Consider the following 22000-nt stretch of genomic DNA (forward strand, 5'->3'; position numbering starts at 1 on the left):
GTTCTGCAAAAGCCTGAAGCATTTTTAGGAGAAACAAGATAGATAAGGCCTTCATTATTTCATGAGGAAATGAGAAAAGATAGTAATTTACAAACACATTTCAGGCTTTTATCAGGCCACTGCCCAAGCTCTGTACTGTGCACTACCAACTTCACGAAGCTTAAAATTTCACGGCTTTCCGATTTTGGTGTAACAGGTAAAACACCATTCTAGTGTTTTCCCTTAGAATTACGGATACAGAGAAGCTAATTACATTCTTGCATTGAAATTATAGGAAATAATCCACAGCTACAAAAACATGTTGAATATGGATATGAAAATAGTGTTAAAAAGAATGAAGTTTTTTTTTCTTTTTTTTTTTTTTTTCCCAGGATAGTTATGGAAGTGTACTGAAGACTCGAAAACCTGTTCATCAAAATGCCTTTGAATTATTATCTGGAAAAGAGCTCATAAACATGTAACTAGTGCCCCTGCAATAATGCATGGCCTCACACATCAGAATTAAGATTAAGCAGGGGACATTACATTGGTACTTCCTGGTTTCCGAATATTTCCCCTGCCTGATGAACACTCTTGGGCAGCCTCACTTCTGTGCTGCACTGGAGCAGGTTCTTGTGGCTTACTGTCCCACCAGAAGGGAAGCTTTTACTCAGAGACCACCGTATCTGGAAAGAAGCTGTGAAGCACTAGAAACTACTGAGAGACGTGTTACCAACAGGTCACTGGTGGGAAGAGGGTGTTCACGTGCAAAGGATGGATGGACAGAAGTGATTTAGGATCATTTTTAAGGAAGCTGATCATTTCAATGTGTTCTTGACAGCAATCTTATATCCAAGAGGCACTACTAGGAGTTCCTGGTGGCACTTCCATGGTAAATATCCCATGTGTTTGCTGCCCCCCACCCCGGTGACACCATCTGGGGTACTAGGAGAGTAGTTCAGCTGGTAAAGCAAGGGTGGATAGCCTGAGATGCATCTACCTGGAGCAGCCAGATACATGCCCCATAGACCTGCCTGATCTGGCCAGCTTTTGGTGCAGAACCTGAAATTAACTGTTGATTGCACAGCCTGGAGGATATCAGTTTGGATGTGGTGAAGTGAGCTTGGTGTTGAGGATCAGAAGCAGCTCAGGACTCCTTGTATGTAGGAGTGGGAAGAGGCAGCAGTTCAACCAGCTTCAGTTGCTGGCGGTCAAAGCCCTGGCTCTTGGGAGCTCACAGTGCAACAAAGATAACACAGAGGGTCCTGATGGTAGAAGGAATGATATGTCACGGAGGTCTGCATGGAGCAGATAAATGACATCCTGGATGGCCTGGCTATGATTGCCCGTTGTGTTTGATTGTGTCCCAACCAGCGGCATCCTTGCACTGTGGATAATGACAGGGTGCTGCTGCCTGTGATGTCCTCAGAGACAACCTTCAAGAGCCAGAGGTCAGCACCTGTAGGTAAAGCTGCAGCTCCCTGACACCTTGTATTACTGCATGTTCTTAAGCAGTCCTTTTCTCATTGCAGTCATGTTTTCACTTCTCTGGAAAGAAGCTCTTTGTAAAATACTAGTTTTTAGATGAACTGTTGGAGAAAAAAAAAAAAAAAAAAGCATTTTCTCTGCTTGAAAAAGGCCTGTATTTTCAAAACCTGCCCACTTCATGGCTCTTTGACTGTCAGTAGCTACGTATTTCTGAGTACTGAACATTTCAATCTTTTGTTTGGGGGAAACTACAAGTTTATTTCAGAAATAACTCCCCGAGGGCTTTCGGGTGACATTGGTAGTAGGGTGCTGGTTGGACCAGATGATCTTGAAGGTCTTTTCCAACCTTAATGATTCTGTGATTCTATAGGTGCAGGCATATGATTTTTTTCCTGTCTTTGCACATCCCATCAGTTGTCCTCCCTAAAGGACACCTCTGTCTCTGGCACTGGTCCCTCTTTTCAGGGGACCTCACCTCCTTTGATTCTCTCCCTCGGTCTCTGAATGCAGAGAGGAGCTGTGGAGCTATGAGAGCCAAGGGAGGCAGTGCAAGGAAAGCCAGAAGGAGAACTGGGACTAGAGGCAGTGGTTTCTTACACCTGGAGGTCAGCCTGATCCTCCCTCCCCCTATGGACTTTCTCAAGAGTGCCTCGAACATGGTGAACCCGGGACTAGTCCCCTTGCCCCAGCCCTTGGAATTCACACCAAAATCCTTGCCGTCGATGGCCCATTTCTCTTGTATAGCTTGAGGACCCTGGTACCCTGAGAAAAAACGTGATGTCCGCAAGCAACAGGAGCCGAGGACCCCCGTCGGCGGCCGCAGCAGGGGCAGCCTCAGCCATCCTCGCTGCCTCGGGGCACCACAGCCGCTTCCCGCAGGGGGACCGGGGGCTGCCTGGGCGCTGCTTCGGCCGGGGGAGGGAGGAGGGGAACAAGGGGGGGCTGCGAGGGGCTGGAACGGGATCGGCAGCACCAAGTGCCCGCAGCCGCCCGCCGGGGACTCGCAGTGCTGGGCGGTGGGGCGGCCCCCGTCCCGCTCCCTCCTTCCATCCCTCCCTCCTTCCACCCTTCCCTCCCTCCGTCCCTCCCTCCCTCCCTCCCGGCTCTTATTCTGAAAGGAGCCTCCGTGCCCCCGCCGGCCCGTCTCCCCCCCACCCTCGCCGCCTCCCCCTCCCCTCCCGCGGGCCTGGCCCCGCCGTGACCGCCGGCCCCGGGGGCCCCCCGGTCCCGTCCCGTCCCGTCCCGTCCCGTCCCGTCCCTCCCCGCGGGGCCCCGCAGAAGGAAGGAGGTCGCCACGCATGGCTCGGCTGGCTCCCGCCGTGTTTTGCTGCTTTAATCCGCGGCGGTTCGCACTCGAGAGCGAAGGTCCAGCCCGGGCATCCTCTTCACTTCACTTTCTGGAAGACCTGAACGCAGACTTCGTCCTCGGCCGTCATGCGCTGGGGGGAAGGAGGAGACGGAGCTCAGGCTGCGGCCCTGCCCGCCCCCCCGTCGGGTCACCCCGCGGGCTGGGAAGGGGCACGGCCGTCAACTTTTGAACCCTGCAGGCGGATGTTTATGGGAGGTGGTCATTGCTCCCGAGGAGCCGCTGCTGGCGCCCGAGAGGAGCTGGAAGGAGGCTGCGCAGGCTTCGCTCAGCGCCCCCAGCACCTGCACTGTGTGCTCCCACCGCCGCTGCCTCCTCACCAGATGCAGCCGGTCCCCCTCCAGCCAGTGCCTCCAGCCTCGGTTCCTCTTCTCTCCCAGCTGCTCGCACACCAGCTGATCACCCTCCCAGGACACGGTTGTCTGAAAAAAAAAAAAAAAAAAAAAAGGAGGAAGGCACGGTGCCAACAAAAGCAGGTCCTGACAATACAGATTACCAGCGATGACATCGCCTGTTCCCGTCAGACATGTTTTCAAACGCAGTCCTGGATCTGGTGTCTTTTTGGTAGCTCCTTAGGACTGATGGCAGTAGTTTGGCACTCTGGTGGTCCTTAGGACTGACTCTTTGTGGGGAATGGATGGCCCTCTGCCTCCCATGTGCAACTGAGCGCTGACAAGCAGGCCGTTTCTGTCTTTATCCCAAGGGACTAGTACCCTCTGGATCCCTAAGTACTGGGTCTTTGGCTGTATGGTGCTCATCCCCCTTGCTGTGATTTACTCATAGAACCAGTAACTCCCGGACCTGCCGGGGCAGGCCAGCTCTGACCTGGCCTCTCACCTTGTTTGTGAACCAAAAGCTGGACAAGCCCCTGAGGTTCTAGCACACCCCCGTCCGCCTTCATCCAGCCCCGTGTGGGCTTCTCACCTGGCACTTGCGTCCATCCACGGGCCCCAGGTCTTCCTCAAACTGGACTCCCAGGTCAAAATCCATAACGTAGTCCCGAAGGGAGGTGATCGTGCGGATGACCATGTGATCTCCCGTGTGGATGATCTCCTTATCGGGCTTCAGGAGGCAAACCACTTTTCGCAGGACCACATTGATATCTGGAGGGCGAGATGGAGGGGAGATCTGTGGGCTGCCTGGGCCCCTCCGCCAGCTGCAGCCCCGCAGAGATCCTTCACTCTTTAGCCAGGGAGCCCCAGCTCTGGGGATACCTCCTCTCCCCCTCCCACCACAGCGCAAAAAGTGACGGTGGCAGACAGAACGACCAAAGATTTGGGGTTGCCCAGATCCCTTCCTCCCCTTCCCAGATCCCGCGGGCTGACGTTTTTGGGGACTGAAGGGAGTAAAAGCGATGAAGGAGGACGGAGTTACCTAGTGCGCGGAGGTAATTGTCCATATTCTCCTGGGAGACGAAGCGGTAATAGCCGGTAAGGTTGGGCGGCATCCCGGGGCAGGGGGACGGGGCCGACGGCTAGGAGCGGAGAGCGGAGCGGGGTCCGGGGCCGGCACGGAGCGGGGACGGGGCGAGCCGCCGGGCCCCTCGCTGCGGTAAAAGTCCCTGCGCCGGGAGGCGCGGAAAAGGCCGGGACTGCCCCCGCTTCCCGCACCTCCGCCCGGCCGGGGGGCGGGGGAGAGCAGCGGGACATCTCCTCCCCACAGCGACGGGGCGGCCGCGGTGCCTCGCTCCTCCCGGGGACACCCAGCCCGTCGGGGCGGCAGCCTGGCGGCTCCGGGTCCCGGTCCGGGTCCGCGTCCGGGTCCGGGTCCGGTGCCGGTGCCGGTGCCGGTGCGGACGTGCGGCGGGTGCGCCCCGTCGAGCCCCCCCCGCGCGCCCCCGGGGTAGAGGCGCGCCCCCGCCGCACCTGGCCCCGCGCACCGGCCGCCGCCCCCCCCGCGCTCGCCGCCGCGCCCGTGACGTCACGCTGCAGTGCCGGGGCGGGGCCGAGCGGCACCGGTCGGAGCGGAGCGGAGCGGGGCCGGGTGCCGGCAGCTCAGGGCGTGCCCAGGCCGCGCCGGGCCCCCGCTGTCCAGCACCGCGGGCGGGCTGCGACCCGCCGCCGCCGCCGCCGCCTCCGCCATGGGCGAGCCGCGGCCCCGCGCAGCCGTCCTCCTGCCTCTCCTCTGCCTCTGCGCCGCGCTGCCCGCCGGCGCCGCCAACAAAGGTGAGCGGAGCGCCGCGGGCACGGACGGCGGCGGGGCAGGGGCTGCGGAGCTCCGAAGGGACCCCCCGGCCGCCCCCCGCGGCGGGCAGAGCGGCACCTGGCAGCGCCGTCTGTCCGTCCGTCCATCTGTCCGTTCATCCATCCATCCATCCATCCATCCAACCACCCATCCACCCACCCACCCACCCACCCATCTGTCCGTCCATCCATCCCTCTATCCATCCCTCTATCCATCCATCCCTCCATCCATCCATCCATCCATTCATCCATCCATCCATCTATCCGTCCATCTGTCCATCCGTCCATCCATCCATCTGCGGTTGTGGTGCAGCTCCCCACTGTCATCTGTCACATTTTGCCGGGGGGCTCCAAGGGTCCCCAGCCTCTCGGGCTTTCTTTGCCCTTTCAAGTGCCCTCACCCCATCCCCTCCCTCTACTTTCTCCATCCGGCTCTTACCACCTGTTTTTTTTTTTTCTATATTCTTTCTCCTTTTAGCATTCCCTTCTCGTTTTCCCCATTTCCACCTGCTTGCCTTGCTTTTGTTTTAGTTCTTGCCGTGTGGGTTTAGCTTTCCTTCCTTAACATGCAGAGAGGGGATGTGTTGCATCTCCACAGATTCCTCTCATCTCAGAAACACATCCTCTATCTCCATTTTCCGATTCTAGTTCATACATCTAGAATCTGTCAATAGGAATTATTCCACGGTTACGTGTTAACTGTGCAGGTTGCTTATATAAGGCAGTATCTTATGTGCTAAATAAAATAATAATAATAATAATAATAATTATTATTATTATAATTATAATAATAATAAAGACCAAAACCAAATGCTACAGCTCTAACGTTCTGAATGCAGATGTTCTTTGAACATGTAGGGTGATGGAGAAGGATGTAGGTTACTAGATCTGTGGCTGTAGACACAGGCACGAGAAATTCATTCTAGGGGAGTCAGTGAGACAATAATCGGATGGGGTGGGGGAATCTGAAACACACAAGGGTCATCAGGGAATGTGACATTTTAGCGTGCTTTTGGTGCTTTGGACAGAGCTACAGACAGAGGGTGCAACACAGGGCTCTGTGTACGCTGATGCTGGCAGGGGCATTTTTCTTGTGCTGCTCTGGCTCCAAGGGACCCAGTTGCAAGGCAAGGCCCCTTATGCTCCGTATTTTCTCTCACCTTTGTGAATTCACACACTGAAATATGCACCCACCTTTGGCAAATGATTTTGATTTTATAGGAGCTTTCTTGAAAGTGGTGGGAGTCTGTATCCTAAAAATATTCCCCAAATGTATTTCTAATCCCCAAAAACTCGTATACCAAGAAATCAGAGTGGTGATTCCCAAGTTGCAGGTGGATGCAGCAAAGGGTTTCTGTCTCTACCACCAGCTTGTTACCCCAGCAACAGGGCATATTTGGCATTTGTGGCTATGGACTCCCACCTCGGTGCTGTGGTGCACGGACTGGGACTGACACAGAGTGGAATCTGGTGGGGGCAGTGGAGGGGTGGCGTGAGACGTGGGCACTCGCACACAGGAAGGCTTCCTCCTGCATACTGAGCAGGATGGATGTTTCTCTGGGTTTCCTACGCAATGCTCTATAATCTTAATCAATACGGGGAGAGAGAAGTGCCAACCCACACTCTTCGCTTCTACGCCGAGCTGTGTCCACCTGCTCTGCCCTGCTGGTGCATCCCCGCTCCGACCTGCAGTCCTCCCTGTTGGCCCATCACCCAGCTCCAGCAACATGTCTTGGGCCTGATGGGCAGGAGTGATTGGTTGTAGGGGATGCTGTCCCTTTCGAGTCAACACAAACGCCATGGCAGTACGTGTGCTGCAGAGAATGAATCCACATATTGGAAGTAGTGCCCTTGAGGGGGAGGGCTCGGTATCCTACTCCCCACCAGCCATGCTGTGCTCAGAGTGTTGCTTGGTTGTAATAAATCTTGGTCTCCAGGGGGTGGGAGAGTGGGGGATTATCTGGAAATGGGGGTTGTAACTAGGACATGTAATATAATCTCTGAGGCCCATTTGGCAGGGAGTGGGCATGGGGGAGGGGTTTTTAATTTATAACGATTTTTTCTCCTCTCCCTCGCCCCCACCCCCCTTTATTTCTCCCTTTCCCTGCCCTGGAGCCTATGTGATAAAGATTAATTTGCTATTTCTGGGCCTGTGACATTTTTCAGAGCCTCCTGCTGGCGGCTGCCTCCATGCCAAGACTGGCTGGGCTCCAGCTAACGGGATCAGCAAGGAGGGACCAAAGGAATATGGTGCTCACCATGGAGTGGGGAAGGAAGGAGCAAGGGACTCAGCAGATTATTATACGTGTAGGGTGACTGTCTGAAAGTGTACCTGGATACACGTGTCTAGATTCTTGGCCTTAGTCCAGGGGGTGGAAGGCATAGGTGGTAATGGCTGCATGCAAGACTTATCCCCTGGGGACACCCCAAGGGAAGGTGTCTCCTGGATCCCTTAATTATGGCTTCAGTGAGCTAAAGGATTTAGCATTTGGGATCTTGCTCCAGAATCAGACTACTCGTGTCTGTTGCTTTCATTTTTTTAATCACTCCAGCTTTCCTGGGCACCCAAATGCCTCTCTACGTGCTTCTAACAAGAGGGTAATGACAAGGCCAGAAGGAGCACGTTGTTTCGGATGAGGTCCCCAAGAGCGAGGTAGAACAGAGCTGAAGAAAAATAGCTGTTTCTTCCCAGCCGACTTTAGCTTTCTTTATTTCCAGAGAAGAACGTGGGGAGGGGTGGTTGCTACCTGCCACTGGATGTTATGCTGCTCTTTTTCTACTGAATCTGTCATTTTTGGCTAATGCTTTCCTCTGCTCCATCCCTTACCCCAAATTTGTCTCAGCAAATAAGCACAAACCCTGGATTGAAGCTGAATATCAGGGCATCATCATGGAGAATGATAACACAGTCCTGCTCAACCCACCGCTATTTGCACTGGACAAAGATGCTCCACTGCGCTATGCAGGTAGGTGGGCGACAGCTTTGGGAAGGGTGGGAGGCAGGGAGAGACCTCCAAAGAGACAGAGGCAGGGTCACATTCATCCCCGTGCTGGATTCTGTTTAGGAAACAATCACCTCCAAACCTCATTTCGGAGGAGGTCCCCAGTGAAGTCTGGAGCCAATTTGGGCACAGCTTGATTTAGGATCCTGTGAGCTGTTTCCCTTAGGGAGGGGAATTGAGGGTGGAGCCAGCTACTTTTTGACGCAGTTCTGCTATTTCCAAAGATCACATGCACAGCTCTGTGTCTGTGAGGGCTGGAGGAAGCTGGTAGGGCACAATTTGCTGGCAGTTCCACATCCCTCACAGGAAGCATGAGTCCCTGAAAGTACAGCTAATGCTTCAATGCTTTTACAAGGTTTTTTATTCCTAGCGTTTGCTCCATGCCTGGAGCTTCCTCATGCAAGCCCCCTCAGCTTTGGGAGAGAAAAAGGGGCCCCTGTGGGCTGAACTCTAGGATTTAGGTGACCTTATTTGTAATTCCCTGAGATACTGTGCACGTCCTGTATTAGATAGATGAGGCATCATGGATTTTCATGCTTTGGATGTCTGTCTGAAATATATGGCCTGTTTTGCCTCCTTGAGGGATGGAGAGATGAACTAAGGTGCTCTCTCAGTACTTTGACAGTATAGCCCTCATGCACCTAGCTTAAGCCTTGCAGCCTCTAGGTTTTCTTGATGCTGGGCAAGAGAACTTGCTGGGGGTGCAGTCTCCAGTAGAGGGCAATCTACATCATGGATGTCTGTAAGAGCTGGTAGGAGGAACTCCTTGGAAACCAACAACTGCACCGCAATGAGATGATAATGAAGGAGAAAGGAGAGTGTAAGTTAGAAAGGAAGAAAATGTGGGAGTGGGAAGCAAGGGGGCATGTCGTGCTCTCCTCAGTCCTCTTTCTTCTCCCCTTCCTCTCCACCTGTGGTTGCCAGGTGAAATCTGTGGCTTCAGGATCCATGGGTCAGGGGTGCCTTTTGAAGCTGTGATCCTCGACAAAGCTACAGGTGAGGGGCTGATCCGGGCCAAGGAACCAGTGGATTGTGAAGCACATAAAGAGCACACATTCACCATCCAGGCCTATGACTGTGGAGAGGGACCTGATGGAGCCAATACCAAGAAGTCACACAAGTAAGTCCATGCAGTCATTACTGCATGTTACAAAATGTGATCTGTCACATACATGCAAACAGAAGATGCTGTGGGGGCCCTTTCTTTAGCCAGGATTATTTTTTTCTAGCCATGATGCTGTAACTCAACATGTGAATAAGACCAAACAAAAATGTGATGGTCCTGTGCACTGGCTGAGTCACACGAGTAAATACACCAGAAACAAGGACTGCTTGACAGTTGTGTCTGAGTGGTGCCTTACATTACTGAATACAGGCAGAAGGTCCAGATGACATTATCAGTCCTTTTACTCTTTCTCTGGGATGGGAAACCGTTGTACAAGCTCCTATGTACCAACATTGCTGTGTTGAAACCCATGTCTTTTTCCTCGTCCTTGCCTTTGACATCTGGAAGTCAGACTGGTACATTTCATGGGAGTGATGTAATGTGAAATTTGGGTGATGTATGGCTCCTAATCAGCTAATAAGTTCTTACTGATGTTTCTCTGAATCAGGGCCACAGTGCACGTTCGAGTAAATGATGTGAATGAGTTTGCTCCTGTCTTTGTGGAAAAGTTGTATCGTGTCGCAGTGACTGAGGGAAAGCTGTATGACCGCATCTTGCGCGTGGAAGCCATTGATGGAGACTGCTCGCCGCAGTACAGCCAGATCTGCTACTATGAGATCCTGACCCCCAATATTCCCTTTCTGATTGACAATGATGGTAAGAATCTGAACCTGCCACGAGCACATGACTCTCCCTTTTCTCCTCTGCTCTTTTTCTTCCAGTCCCATTTGCTGGAAGAACTGTGATACGTGAACTGTGATTCCTCTAGTACTGCTCATCTCTCTTTTCTCATGCAGAGACACAGCAGCCATTTTGTGGGATGCTATAGCATATAGCAGAGTGGCACTGTGGGGGAACTCTGCCTTCCTTTGGTTGTTTCTGTAGTTGATTAAAAATAGAGCGATTTCTAGAAGTAACATGTTTGAAGAGACTTTCTTCTTCCTTGATTTCTTTGTGTTGCTAACCAGGGAACATTGAGAACACGGAGAAGCTGCAGTACAGTGGAGATCGTCTCTACAGGTTCACAGTAACAGCCTATGACTGTGGAAAGAAGCGGGCTTCTGATGATGCTGAAGTGGAAATCCAGGTGAAACCCACCTGTAAACCCAGCTGGCAGGGTATGAAACCTCCAGACACAGTTTTGTCTTGCCTTTAGGCTGAACTACTCAGTCCTACTGATTGAAAATGTTTGTGTATACACATATAAATTTGTATACACATATATAATTAAATTCTGGCACCAAACCACCAGTCCCATCTAAGGTACTGCAAAGTTACTGGGAGGCAACTGAACATGGGAAAAACATTTCTTAGATTACTGTGAACTACTATGTATTTGATAAGTCTCATAGACAGAATTCAGTGTAGATTGCATTTGAGGCTGCTCATCTTGAGGATCTTTGGCTTTTTCAGAGGTGTTGTCTGTCTACAGGGTCAGCTAAGTCAATGGAATTAAGGGGAAATCAACACAGCTAAATGTCTACTCTGCCTGATGAGAGATTGAAAATCCAGGGATTGATGCTGCACTGGCACCAGCTGTAGAAGATGAGAATTTGGACTTTCTGTGCTTCCAGGAAATCTTCCCTTGCACTGATGCCAGCTGCATAAATTTGATTTTAAGTGCAGAAGGGGCCAAAAATCTCTCTGTTTATGGGCTGGTGCATAGACGCCATTTGTGTGTGCCAAGCGTTCTGGCCCTGGGTCCTTGGCAGGACCTAACCCTTCTCTTCTCTGTCACTCTTCTTCATTAGGCTGGAACAAGAGGATTGAGTACACACCAGGTGCAGGCAGCCTCGCACTCTTCCCCAGCATTCACCTGGAGACCTGCGATGAGCCCCTGTGGAACATCCAGGCCACGGTGGAGCTGCAGACCAACCATGTGGCTAAGGGCTGTGACCGTGATAACTACTCCGAGAAGTCACTGCGCAAACTCTGTGGTGAATTGAGTCTTTCCTGAGCAAAGGGCAATGGCAGCAAAGCACCCTGCCCATTTCCCTGAAGGGATTCACGGTGATACCTTTGCGCCTCACGCAGCAGAGCTGCTGGGACACACTCCTCCATATCTGCTGTAGTCAGCAGGGCTGTGAGGACACCTAGCTCATGTGCTGTATTGAGCACAGGCACCTTGTGGGCACCCTGCCTGTATTTTTAAGGGGCTCCCTGTACTTTCTTTTCTGGGAAGCCAGAGGTTTCTGTGCATTGTCTCATTATGCAGAGTCTATGAGATATATCCATTGGCACAGATTGAAAAGTCACCATCCTCCTCCAGATAGGAGAAGGCCTATAGGCCACTCTTCCTCTCCCTGTGCTCTAGGACATTACAATGAGCCCTCTGCCACCCTCTTCTTCTGTGCTCTAGATCCCAGGCTTCTCAGACTCCTGTGCTCCTGACTCCTGACTCCTTCCCTTCTTGGTAGGTGCTGCCTCAGGAGAGATTGACTTGCTGCCTGTGCCTAGCCCCACGGCGAACTGGACTGCACGGCTCTCAGTGCACTACAGCCAGGACAGCAGCCTCATCTACTGGTTCAATGGCAGCCAGGCTGCCCAGGTGCCTGTGATGAATGGGCTGCATGCCCATGAGGGGCTGAGTGACCACTTCACCCTGTCTGTATGGATGAAACATGCTGTAGTGCCCAGCAAAGGCAGGCGGGAAGAGGAGACGGTGATCTGCAGTACAGTGCAGAGCGGTGAGACACTTTTCCTGGGGAGGTGATGCTGATCTGTTAGAAGGCATTGTCTGTGCAGGTGGAAATCCCTGTGTTCCAGAGCAGGGCCTGGGAAGGGGTCCCTGCTTAGGAACATAGCTTCTTCAGCCTCCACATTTTCTGGGAGCAGTCAAGCCCACTGTGAACACACAGTGCAGAGTGCCAATCATGCAGGCTAGTGTGTGTTTCTGGGCTCTGGCTTTGAAGTATAGTATGTAATGCCCTTTGCTTGTCCCCTGGCAGAGGATGGCTACTCACATTACTCTCTGGCTGTGCATGGCTGCCGAATTGCATTCCTCTACTGGCCATTGTTGGAGAGTGCAAGGCCTGTGAAGTTCCTATGGAAGCTTGAGCAGGTGAGAAAACGTTTACCTCTTCTCAGTGTTCTTTCTCCTCCTTCCCCTTGCTGATTCCTTCTTCTGCTGTATGCCATAGGTCTGTGATGATGAATGGCACCATTATGCCCTCAATCTTGAGTTCCCTACTGTTACACTCTATGTGGATGGCGTCTCTTATGACCCTGCCCTCATCCATGACAATGGCCTCATTCATCCTCCTCGGCAAGAGCCCTCACTCATGATTGGAGCCTGCTGGACTGGTGAGTGCCCACTCCCTGAGCCATGCTGTTTCCATGTGGGAAACAAGGGAGTGGAGGGAGAGCCAGAAGAGGTGAAAAATGGTGTCCAATACTAAATGATGCAAGCCACATTGCAGCCATCCTGTCTCCTTGTCACCAAAGCCAGTGTGGTTCCTTCCCTCCTTATGGACCAAACCAGCAGGCCATGGTAGTAATAACTCAAGTGTCAGTGGCAGCTTTGTGGACAGCAGCAGTAGAACATGTGATGACAGTTAACTAGCTTTCATGCAGGGGAGAGTTGAAAGTCTGTACCTCATTCAGGTGTTGGCCTTTCTGTCAAAGTTTTTCACCAGAGAGCAGAGGTCATTATTTATGCTGTTAGTTGTATTGATGGTGATTTGTGTGTCTTGAGTTTCTTTATGGAGAAGCCACAAAGCAGTCTGTGCAGAAGTTGGGTTGGAAAAGAAAAATAAGGTTAGGAAGGTAGATAAGACACTACCATATTAAAACCAGTTTTGTGGAGATGTAAGTTTGAGGTCTTTCAGTTTTCCTGTAAGACTGGAGCAGAACAAAACCTAGGGACATGGTTTTGTGGGTAATATTGGTGGTAGGAGATGGTTGGACTAGATGATCTTGGAGGTCTTTTCCAGCCTTAATGATTCTATGATTCTGTTCTGTGAAAACTAAAGGAATATGCCTGCTACTTGACTTTATTCCAGCAGAAATTCCTAGTAAGGTCAAACATTTAATGTAGTCCTGCTTCTCCCTGCACAGGGATCTTCCCACAGCTCTGTGCTTTCTACTGGCTTTTTGCATCCAACAAATATTAATCAGCTTGGGACACCCTTCTGAAACCATCTGAATTTCAAAGGAGTGCTGAGAACATGGCTTGTTGAGAACACAGCAAGGACCATATTCCATAAATGGGAGTCACTTAATTCCTAGAATAGATACTGCTGGGAAAGGAGGAAAAAGCCCTATATTTTCCTCTTGTATTAGTTACAGCCTCAACATCCCTTTATGAGGGGGACACGGCCCTCTTTCATCTGTGTTGTCCTGTCTCTAGGGTTGAAGGGTGCACTGCTTGGTATGTGAGTCCACAGCTGTTCTTTTGCACTGGCTGATATGGATAATTGTATAGAAACATGCCTGACCCTGTACCTATCCTCTTCCAATGTATAATTGCTTGTCTGAATGTTCTCCTTTTACAGAGGAGAAAAACAAAGAGAAAATCAAGGGAAATGAGAATTCCACTGATACTGTACAAGGTAGGGAAAAGAAAGAAGGTGGTTCTCTTCCCCTCTTCACCATGCATGACTATATCACTTCTTGCATGGTGCCTTCCTTGTACAGCTCCTTGATCCCGTCCTACCACCTCCTGCTGATTTGGGAAGAAAACCCTTATTATTTGGCAGATTGGTCCTTGATACCTGTAGAGCATGAAAATGATGGTAGGACTACAGCCTGCTTTGAGAAATGGAGTACGCTTTTCATGTGAAGAAAGCGTCTTCATGCCTGGTCATTAAAGTTGGTCTCTGAAGAACACAATAGCCATTGGAGACATCAGGAGATGTCACCTCATCCCTAACTATCTGTGGAACATACAGTTTCTTTTGAAAGCCCTCACAGGAAGCAGAGTGAGAAGGGGACAAGAAATTGTTTCCATCTGGCATTCAGTGGTTTAGCAGAAACTTCTCTATGCTACCTACCTGTCACAGCCCTGGTCTTTCTGTTGGTCTTTTCCCTACCCGGGATTCCAAAAATTGTCATCTACTTACTTCAGTATTGTCTGTCTTTTTACTGTCTTTTTCATTTCTATGTTCTGTGCACCCCTCTGTTCTCTCCTACCTCCCTTAACATCTTTGTGTCCCTCACACTGTGGCTTTTGTTGTCTTTGCTCTTCCATGTCCCATGCAGTCATCTGTCTCTCTATGTCTCTCGTAAGGGAGACAACTGTGTGTCCCTCACATTTCTGTTGTCTTCGTTCTCTTCCTCACCATGTCTCTTACACCCTCCACGTCCCATGTTTCCCTCAGGAGATCCTCTGTTGATACACCACTACTTCCATGGTTACTTGGCTGGCTTCACTGTGCGCCCTGGTAGCCTGGAGAGCCGGGAGGTTATTGAATGCCTGTATGCCTGCCGTGAGGGGCTTGATTACAGTGACTTCGACAGTCTGGGCAAAGGGATGAAGGTATGCCCATCTGCCCAACTTGCATGAGTCTCCTCCACTCTCCTCCCTGGCCTTGCTTCCCAGGACTTTGCCTGCTCCCCACCTCGGACAGCTCCCCACCTTTCTCCTTTGTGTCTCTCGTAGCCTGGGTTCTTGGCATTTGCTAAGGAATACTAAGTATTTTCTTCTTGTCCGCTTCTAGGTTCATGTGAACCCCTCTCAGTCCTTGCTCACCTTGGAGGGTGATGATGTGGAAACCTTCAACCATGCAATCCAGCATGTGGCTTACATGAATTCACTGCGCTTTGCTACCCCTGGAGTCCGGCCACTCAGACTCACCACTGCTGTCAAGTGAGTGGACAAAGCAGCATCCCTGGTTAGGTTCAGCAAGAGGATTACATCTCTTTTGACTAAAATTAAACCTCACCTTGTATTTAAATTCTAAGTGATGCTCATGAAATGGACAAGTCTTTCTGAAAACTATTATTAAAGTATCCATTTGGTTACTTTAATACTGGGGTCCTAGGGTCCATGCAGTTAGCAGAACTTCTGCCTTTGCTGATGGTGTTTCAGGCATGTGGGCTGGTTTTAATTTTCTCTGTGGTGTGCAGATATGACCAAGTCACCTGAAAGGCAGTGATTCCTACCAGACCTCTCTGTCTTGCACAGCAGGCCACAGGGAATCTCTAGGAAGACTACCAGAAAAAAGATATTGCCTTCACTGACAGTAATGGGCAGAAGATGCTCTATTGCAGTGTTGGTGGAAAGCTGGGCCAGCTGATGCTTTCTGCTTCTCTCCTTCAGGTGTTTCAGTGAAGAGTCCTGTGTTTCCATTCCTGATGTGGAAGGTTATGTCGTGGTGCTACAGCCTGATGCCCCCCAGATCCTGTTGAGTGGCACTGCCCACTTTGCTCATACTGCATCAGACTTTGAGGCTCCTGATGGGGTCCCCCTTTTCCCCAACCTCCAGATCACCTGCTCTATTTCTCACCAGGTGGAGGCCAAGAAGGATGAGAACTGGCATGGTACTGGTGAGTGGAGTACGGGGAGAGTCAGAGAAAAAATGGAAAAACCTGCAAGTGTTGCTGTTCTGCAGAGGAGGTAGAACTCCTGGTTGCACCCAAAACAGGAGAGAGTTTATAAATACAGAAGCAAGGCACACTGTGTTTTAATATGTAGGCTAATTGGTTCTTAACCCTTTCTGCTCCTCCCTGTACTTTTTCCATCCAAACGGTTCCTTGCCTCACTCTCTCCTCCATCTTTCCCATGCTCATTCCTAATCTGTTTTACATTTTACCTACATTTCCCTTTACTGAATCCAGCACTGGATGTCTTGCCTGTTACTTTGTCCACTCCTGCTGTTCCTCAGTCTTCTCCTGTTTCCCTTATTTCTTGCCCCTTCCCAAAGCTATATCAGGGGAAGTTCTGATTAGATATTAGGAAAAGGCTCTTCACTGAGAGGGTGGTCAGGCACTGTAACAGGCTCCCCAAGGAAGTGCTCATGGCCCCAAGTCTGTCAGCATTAAAGAAATGTTTGGAGAATGCTTGTAGATACATGGTTTAACTCTTAGGTTGCCCTCTGTGGAGTCAGGAGTTGGACTTGATGATCCTTGTGGGTCTCTTCCAACCCAGGATGTTCTGTGATTTTGTGATTTCTTCCTGCATAATTCCTTTGAATTCCCCTGTCAGTTTCCTCACACCCTAAAGTATATTTTCCCTCAGCTCCCTCCATCATCCTCAGATTACTTCTCTGCACTCTATGCTCCACATATCCTTTCACTTCTGTTGCATCTCTTTTGCTAATAGGATTTTTTTGCTCATAACTTTCTGTTCAGCAGCTTGAGCTTCTTAGAGAAAGTTGGTCTTGGCCCTGCTGAAAGCGATTAGTCTTTGAAAGTGGTTGCCATTTTAAATAAGATAAGATCTCAAACTTGGTTACCAGCCGTTGTGAGAATGGAAAGCTTTCAAAAGCACTCAGGGTCTGTGAATGTTTGAAAATTCCTAATTTTCAGTTTGCCATTGCCAACAGTCATTACAGCCAAGATATGTTACCATGAACCAGTCCCATAATAGTATGTTGTTCCAAAATATGAGTGACTTAGTCATGTACATAAATAATGTCATTAGAACCAGGGGGACTCTTCCAGCAAGTAATTCGACTGACAGCGATTTTACTCAAGATAAGTGCTAGCCAGAGAAAGAGAAGTCATTACTTATGATGTGAGTATGTCTAAGTGGGTACCATTCCTGCTTTCATTCCTGGCTGACTGGCTTTCTGGCCATCTTCTTTCCCTTTGCATTTCAGTGACAGACACACGAATGTCAGATGAGATTGTGCACAACTTGGATGGCTGTGAGATCTCATTGGTAGGAGATGACTTGGACCCAGAGAGGGAGTATTTGCACCTGGATGGGGCAGCGCTGCAGCAGCGGGGCCTGGAGCTTGTTAATACCTCTGCTTACCTCACCATCACAGGTATGTCCTCTTTGGCCACAGATGTCTATTTATGCCTCTTTCACCGTCTGTCAGGCATCACAGGGAGAAGCACTTAAGGCAATGTGTTGGTGTACTTTGTGAGACTGAGATATAACCATTTGCTGAACTCCTGGCTTTTGAAGTCCTGGGCTATTTGCCTTAGGAGGTGACTCCTTCAGCACACAGTGCTAGGATATGGTATCTGAGCTGTGATTCAGGCTTGTATCACTCCTCCTGACTTAGTCCCATTGCCCTTGGGGGCTGGTTTTCTTAGATGCCAGTAGTATTTTGTGTGAAATGACTTGGGGACAGCACATCCCAGAGGTTGTGGACCGGTGCAATGCTTATGTACTGTGCAGAATTTAACAGGGTGGTTGTTCTTGATCCTTTCTTCCTTTAAGTGTGTTTTAGCAGTGCAAGCTGGGATTTCATCAGATCATTTGCAGACAGCTCCAGCTCTGGTCCCTTCCCATTAACCTAGCCTTGGATTCCTCTGTAGCTCCTAGTTGCTACAGGGTATTAAACCAGATGACTTTGAAGCAGGAGCTTCCTGACTCTACAACAATTATTTCTTCTTGGTCTTAGGGGTGGAGAGCATTGCAGTTTATGAGGAAATACTACGCCAGGTCTCATACCACATCAACCATGGTGCTGCTCTTTATGAGAGGAAGTTTCACCTGTCCTGCACTGAGATGAATGGACGCTACTCCAGCAATGAGTTTACTGTTGAGGTACAAGATCACTACATGCACGTATACATGTTTGTACATGCATGGGGAGATCACTGTGGACAGGAATGCACCCAGTGTAGACACTATCACAATGAACACAGGGCTGAATCTCTCTCACTCTGGTCTTTCTGCAGATGAATGTCCTCCACAACATGAACCGAGCTGCTCATCCTAACCATATTCTGAGTTCTCAGCAGTTCATACATCGAGGCCATCATTTACCCCCAGAGCTATCTGGCCACAGCTTGGCAAGCACCCATAACAACCCTAGTATGTAACACACTTTTGGTTTTATTCCTTTAGGTCAAGATGTTGATTTTGTGATATCCTGTTAGAACTTACAGCAGGGCATTGCTTGCAGACTCCCTTTACCCATCTTACTGAGTTCTTATTATACTGTCTTGTCCCACTCTTCATTAGCAAATGGACTGCAGTCTGTGTCAAATTGTGTTTTAGAGCTTGGTGCAATAATTCTTCTCTGGTGCGTTGCTTTCTTGATGCAGAAGCAGTCTGAAACCTACTACTTGTCTATAAAGAGCAACTGTAAGCTCATACTATTTCATTCATGCATCTTGCAAAAGTGCTGTGTGGGGCTGGATAATGTAGTTTCAAAAGGAAGTTTCAACAGCAGGAGACAAATGACAATCAAGACTGCCACTGCTCTAAAGAGAGATGGGACCAGGTGGTGATCAATGAATGCAGAAAAATACAGGAAATAGCACTAAAAAGACAAGATGATATTTCTTGCCCCCAAAACAGAGGAGAGAGATGCCTGAAAGCTAGGCTAGAGATAAGATTTGTTGGCTTGTCCTGACAACTCTGTGCCACAAGCATGAAAGGAGTCTATCATATTTTGACGCCCATCTATAAGAAGGGTTGTAAGGAGAATCCGGGGAACTACAGGCCTGTCAGCCTGACCTCAGTGCCAGGAAAGGTGATGGAACAGAATTCATCTTGAATGCAATCACACAACATATGCAAGACAACCAGGGGATCAGGCCCAGTCAGCATGGGTTCATGAAAGGCAAGTCCTGCCTGACCAACCTCATCTCCTCCTATGACCGGGTGACCCGCCTGGTGGATGAGGGAAAGGCTGTTGACATAGTCTACCTAGACTTCAGCAAGGCCTTTGACACGGTCTCCCACAGTATCCTCCTGAAGAAGCTGGCAGCCCATGGCTTGGACAGGTACACTCTTTGCTGGGTTAAAAACTGGTTGGATGGCCAGGCCCAGAGAGTGGTGGTGAACGGAACGAAATCCAGCTGGTGACTGGTCACCAGTGGTGTTCCCCAGGGGTCAGTGTTGGGGCCCATCCTCTTTAATATCTTTATTGATGATCTGGATGAGGGAATTGAGTGCACCCTCAGTAAGTTTGCAGACGACACCAAGTTGGGGGAAAGTGTCAATCTGCCGGAGGGTAGAAAGGCCCTGCAGAGGGACCTGTACAGGATGGGTTGATGAGCAGAGGCCAATGGGATGAGGTTCAACATGGCTAAGTGCCGGGTCCTGCACTTGGAGCGTAACAACCCCATGCAATGCTACAGGCTTGGGGCAGAGTGGCTGGAAAGCTGTGAAGAGGAAAAGGACCTGGCGGTGTTGGCTGATGCTCACCTGAACATGAGTCGGCAGTGTGCCCAGGTGGCCAAGAAGGCCAATGGCATCCTGGCCTGCATCAGGAATAGTGTAGCCAGCAGGACCAGGGAGGTGATCGTCCCCCTGTACTCAGCTCTGGTGAGGCCGTACCTCGAGTACTGTGTTCAGTTTTGGGTCCCTCAGTACAAGAAGGGCATCGAGGCTCTGGAATGTGTCCAGAGAAGGGCTACGAAGCTGGTGAAGGGCCTGGAACACAAGTCCTGTGAGGAGCGGCTGAGGGAACTGGGGTTGTTTAGTCTGGAGAAGGCTCAGGGGAGACCTTATTGCTCTCTACAGCTACCTGAAAGGAAGGTGTGGGGATCTGGGGGTCGGCCTCTTCTCACAGATAACTAGTGACAGGACTAGAGGGAATGGCCTCAAGTTGTGCCACAGGAGGTTCAGGTTGGAAATGAGGAGACATTTCTTCTCAGAAAGAGCAGTCAGGCACTGGGACAGGTTGCCCAGGGAGGTGGTGGAGTCACTGTCCTTGAAGGTGTTTAAGGTTGGACCTGGTACTTAGGGACACGGTTTAGTGGGTGATAATGGTGGTAGGGGGATGGTTGGACCAGATGATCTGGGAGGTCTTTTCCAACCTTAATGATTCTATGATTCTAACTGGCTCTTCTGAAAAGCTCTAGGACTGTTGAAGAGGACCCTTTCTTGGTTTTGGCCCCCTGTTTTAGAGAATATGGAAAGCACCTTTGTTTCTAGCTTTTACTGCAGTTTCGTGCAGCAGCTCACCCAAAGCTGATCCAGCCCTGCAGCTGGAACTGAACCACTGCTGGGACAGCATGTACTGTGAGAGTGCTGAAAAATCACCCCGTGCTGTGCCCTTCCCCAGCTCTGCTTGATCTCAGCAGAAGCAGTAGGTAAAGTTGTCCCTGCTATATAAAGCTCCTCAAAACAAATCCATGGAGGGCCTGGGTAAGTTTTCCAGGGGTTATCTAGGGAGTGAAGGCTAGACCTACAGGCTTGGAACAAAGAGGAGAGAGCTGGTCTAAGGCTCTTAGATGAATTTCAAATTTTCTCTTGTGGAGAAGCCAGGCTTTGACTGTGGTACTAAATTAGAAGGCTATTATAGTACTCTGCCCCATGTGCAAAGCACACTTCTGGGTTCCTTCTTTCTCTACTGCTTACATGGTATCACACTATGAAAACTGTCCTCCTTAGAGACTCTCTGTAGTGAAAACCTCTCCCTCCCAATGGGCAGATACAATGACAAATGACTACTATATGACACATTCAGGTAACTTGTGTAGATGAAGCTACGCAGAGTCTACAGGCAAGCTGACATTAGAAAGCGCCTGGACCTAGGCATCCTGGGAAACATCAAGCAAGGATATAGCAGCCAAAGGCAAGAACTGCCTGTGCCCAGGGGAGCAGAAAAGTCAGGACATGTTCTTGCTTAGACCGAAACCCCATATTCTGTCCAGCAACTCTAGTTCCTGCAGGTTAGGCATAGGTCAGGTTGGAAACATGTTTATGTGAGAGACTGTAACCACATCTTTTCTTTCTCCGAAGTGGTCCCCAGCGCAGCCACTATCATCATTGTGGTGTGTGTGGGCTTCCTGGCACTCATGGTGATCCTGGGCATCCTGCGCATCCACTCCCTGCACCGAAGGGGAATGGGGCAAGAGGTCCCAGGCGCTGCTGCAGGGGGACACACAAGCACTGGCAGCAAAGATAGTGACATGTTCTGGGACGACTCAGCCCTCACCATCATAGTCAACCCCATGGAGGTAAGGAGCAATCACAGAGGCTTGGGCCTCCTGGGTTGCCAGATCCTTCCCCTTATGACACGTCTCATCTCCACAGTCCTACCAGAGCTGCCAGGAGAGGGCAGCAGAAAACAGTGAGGGAAGAGCTAATAAGGACATGGAGGAAGATGATGACAGCACTGACTCGGAGACACCTGACTCCCCAGACAGCAATGACGTGGATGACCGACACATCATTGGCAAAAATGACAGCTCTCACCGCTATTAGGAGCTTTAAAACACCTGTCCAATGGATCCCCAAAAACATATGGCTGGAAGGAGGAGGTGTCTTACTTTAACTTCTTCCTTCCCCCACCTTGTACATGTTCTCCTCCCTCATGTGTCATTTCGGCCTCCCGTGTTCCTTCATCTTCTGCCATTCTCATTGTGGACATTCCCCACATTACTGACCCCACATTTGGCTCTCCTGAGACACATATTTGGGCACTTGCACATGAGAGTGGCACAGTTCAAACTATGATGAGGAAGGAGGGGCTCGGAAAGAATGGAAAATTGGAAGGAGAAGCCAGCCATAAGGCTCAGAGTGGGTTCTCTCACAACCCCTCCCCAGATACTATATATATATATATTGTATATTTTTCCAATGTTGTCGTTTGAGGTTTATTCTCGTTTCATGCAAAAAAAAAAATCAAAAACAAAAACAAAAAACCCCCACACCAGAACACTGCAGCTTGTGTCGCTTTGTAAAATTGTCAATACTCCTAAACTAAATGAATGATGGTAAGAAGGATGAGGAAGCAAAGTG

The 22000-nt window shown here is 50.1% G+C and overlaps 2 protein-coding genes across 2 annotated transcripts; one reads left to right on the forward strand and one right to left on the reverse strand.

Moving 5' to 3' along the window:
- Positions 1-2770: 2770 nt before the first annotated feature.
- Positions 2771-4420, reverse strand: RBP5 (retinol binding protein 5). The gene is made up of 4 exons (XM_035545611.2): positions 4208-4420; positions 3758-3936; positions 3154-3255; positions 2771-2906 (listed from the first exon to the last, which is right to left on the reverse strand). Exons 1-4 carry the CDS (start codon positions 4278-4280, stop codon positions 2853-2855), a joined length of 408 nt encoding a protein of 135 aa, XP_035401504.1. The 5' UTR covers positions 4281-4420; the 3' UTR covers positions 2771-2852.
- A 430-nt stretch (positions 4421-4850) lies between these two features.
- On the forward strand, positions 4851-21993 carry CLSTN3 (calsyntenin 3; the record flags this gene model as incomplete). The annotated part of the gene is made up of 18 exons (XM_035545607.2): positions 4851-4998; positions 7860-7982; positions 8943-9138; positions 9632-9840; positions 10152-10301; positions 10935-11120; positions 11601-11870; positions 12132-12244; positions 12324-12486; positions 13677-13733; positions 14502-14659; positions 14841-14989; positions 15443-15669; positions 16944-17114; positions 17700-17845; positions 17980-18115; positions 20999-21216; positions 21293-21993. Coding segments are annotated over 18 exons (2991 nt in total), but the record flags the coding sequence as incomplete, so codon positions are not given.
- Between the last annotated feature and the right edge of the window lie 7 nt (positions 21994-22000).

The sequence above is a fragment of the Cygnus atratus genome, chromosome 1 (assembly GCF_013377495.2).
Source record: "Cygnus atratus isolate AKBS03 ecotype Queensland, Australia chromosome 1, CAtr_DNAZoo_HiC_assembly, whole genome shotgun sequence".
Lineage (NCBI taxonomy): Eukaryota > Metazoa > Chordata > Aves > Anseriformes > Anatidae > Cygnus > Cygnus atratus.

Coding starts and splice junctions, on each gene's coding strand:
- RBP5 (XM_035545611.2), bottom strand. CDS start 4,280: ATGCCGCCCAACCTTACCGGCTATTACCGCTTCGTCTCCCAGGAGAAT. Junction 3,937..4,207: donor CAATTACCTCCGCGCACTAG/GTAACTCCGTCC, acceptor CTCGCCCTCCAG/ATATCAATGTGGTCCTGCGA. Junction 3,256..3,757: donor TGGATGGACGCAAGTGCCAG/GTGAGAAGCCCA, acceptor TTTTTTTTTCAG/ACAACCGTGTCCTGGGAGGG.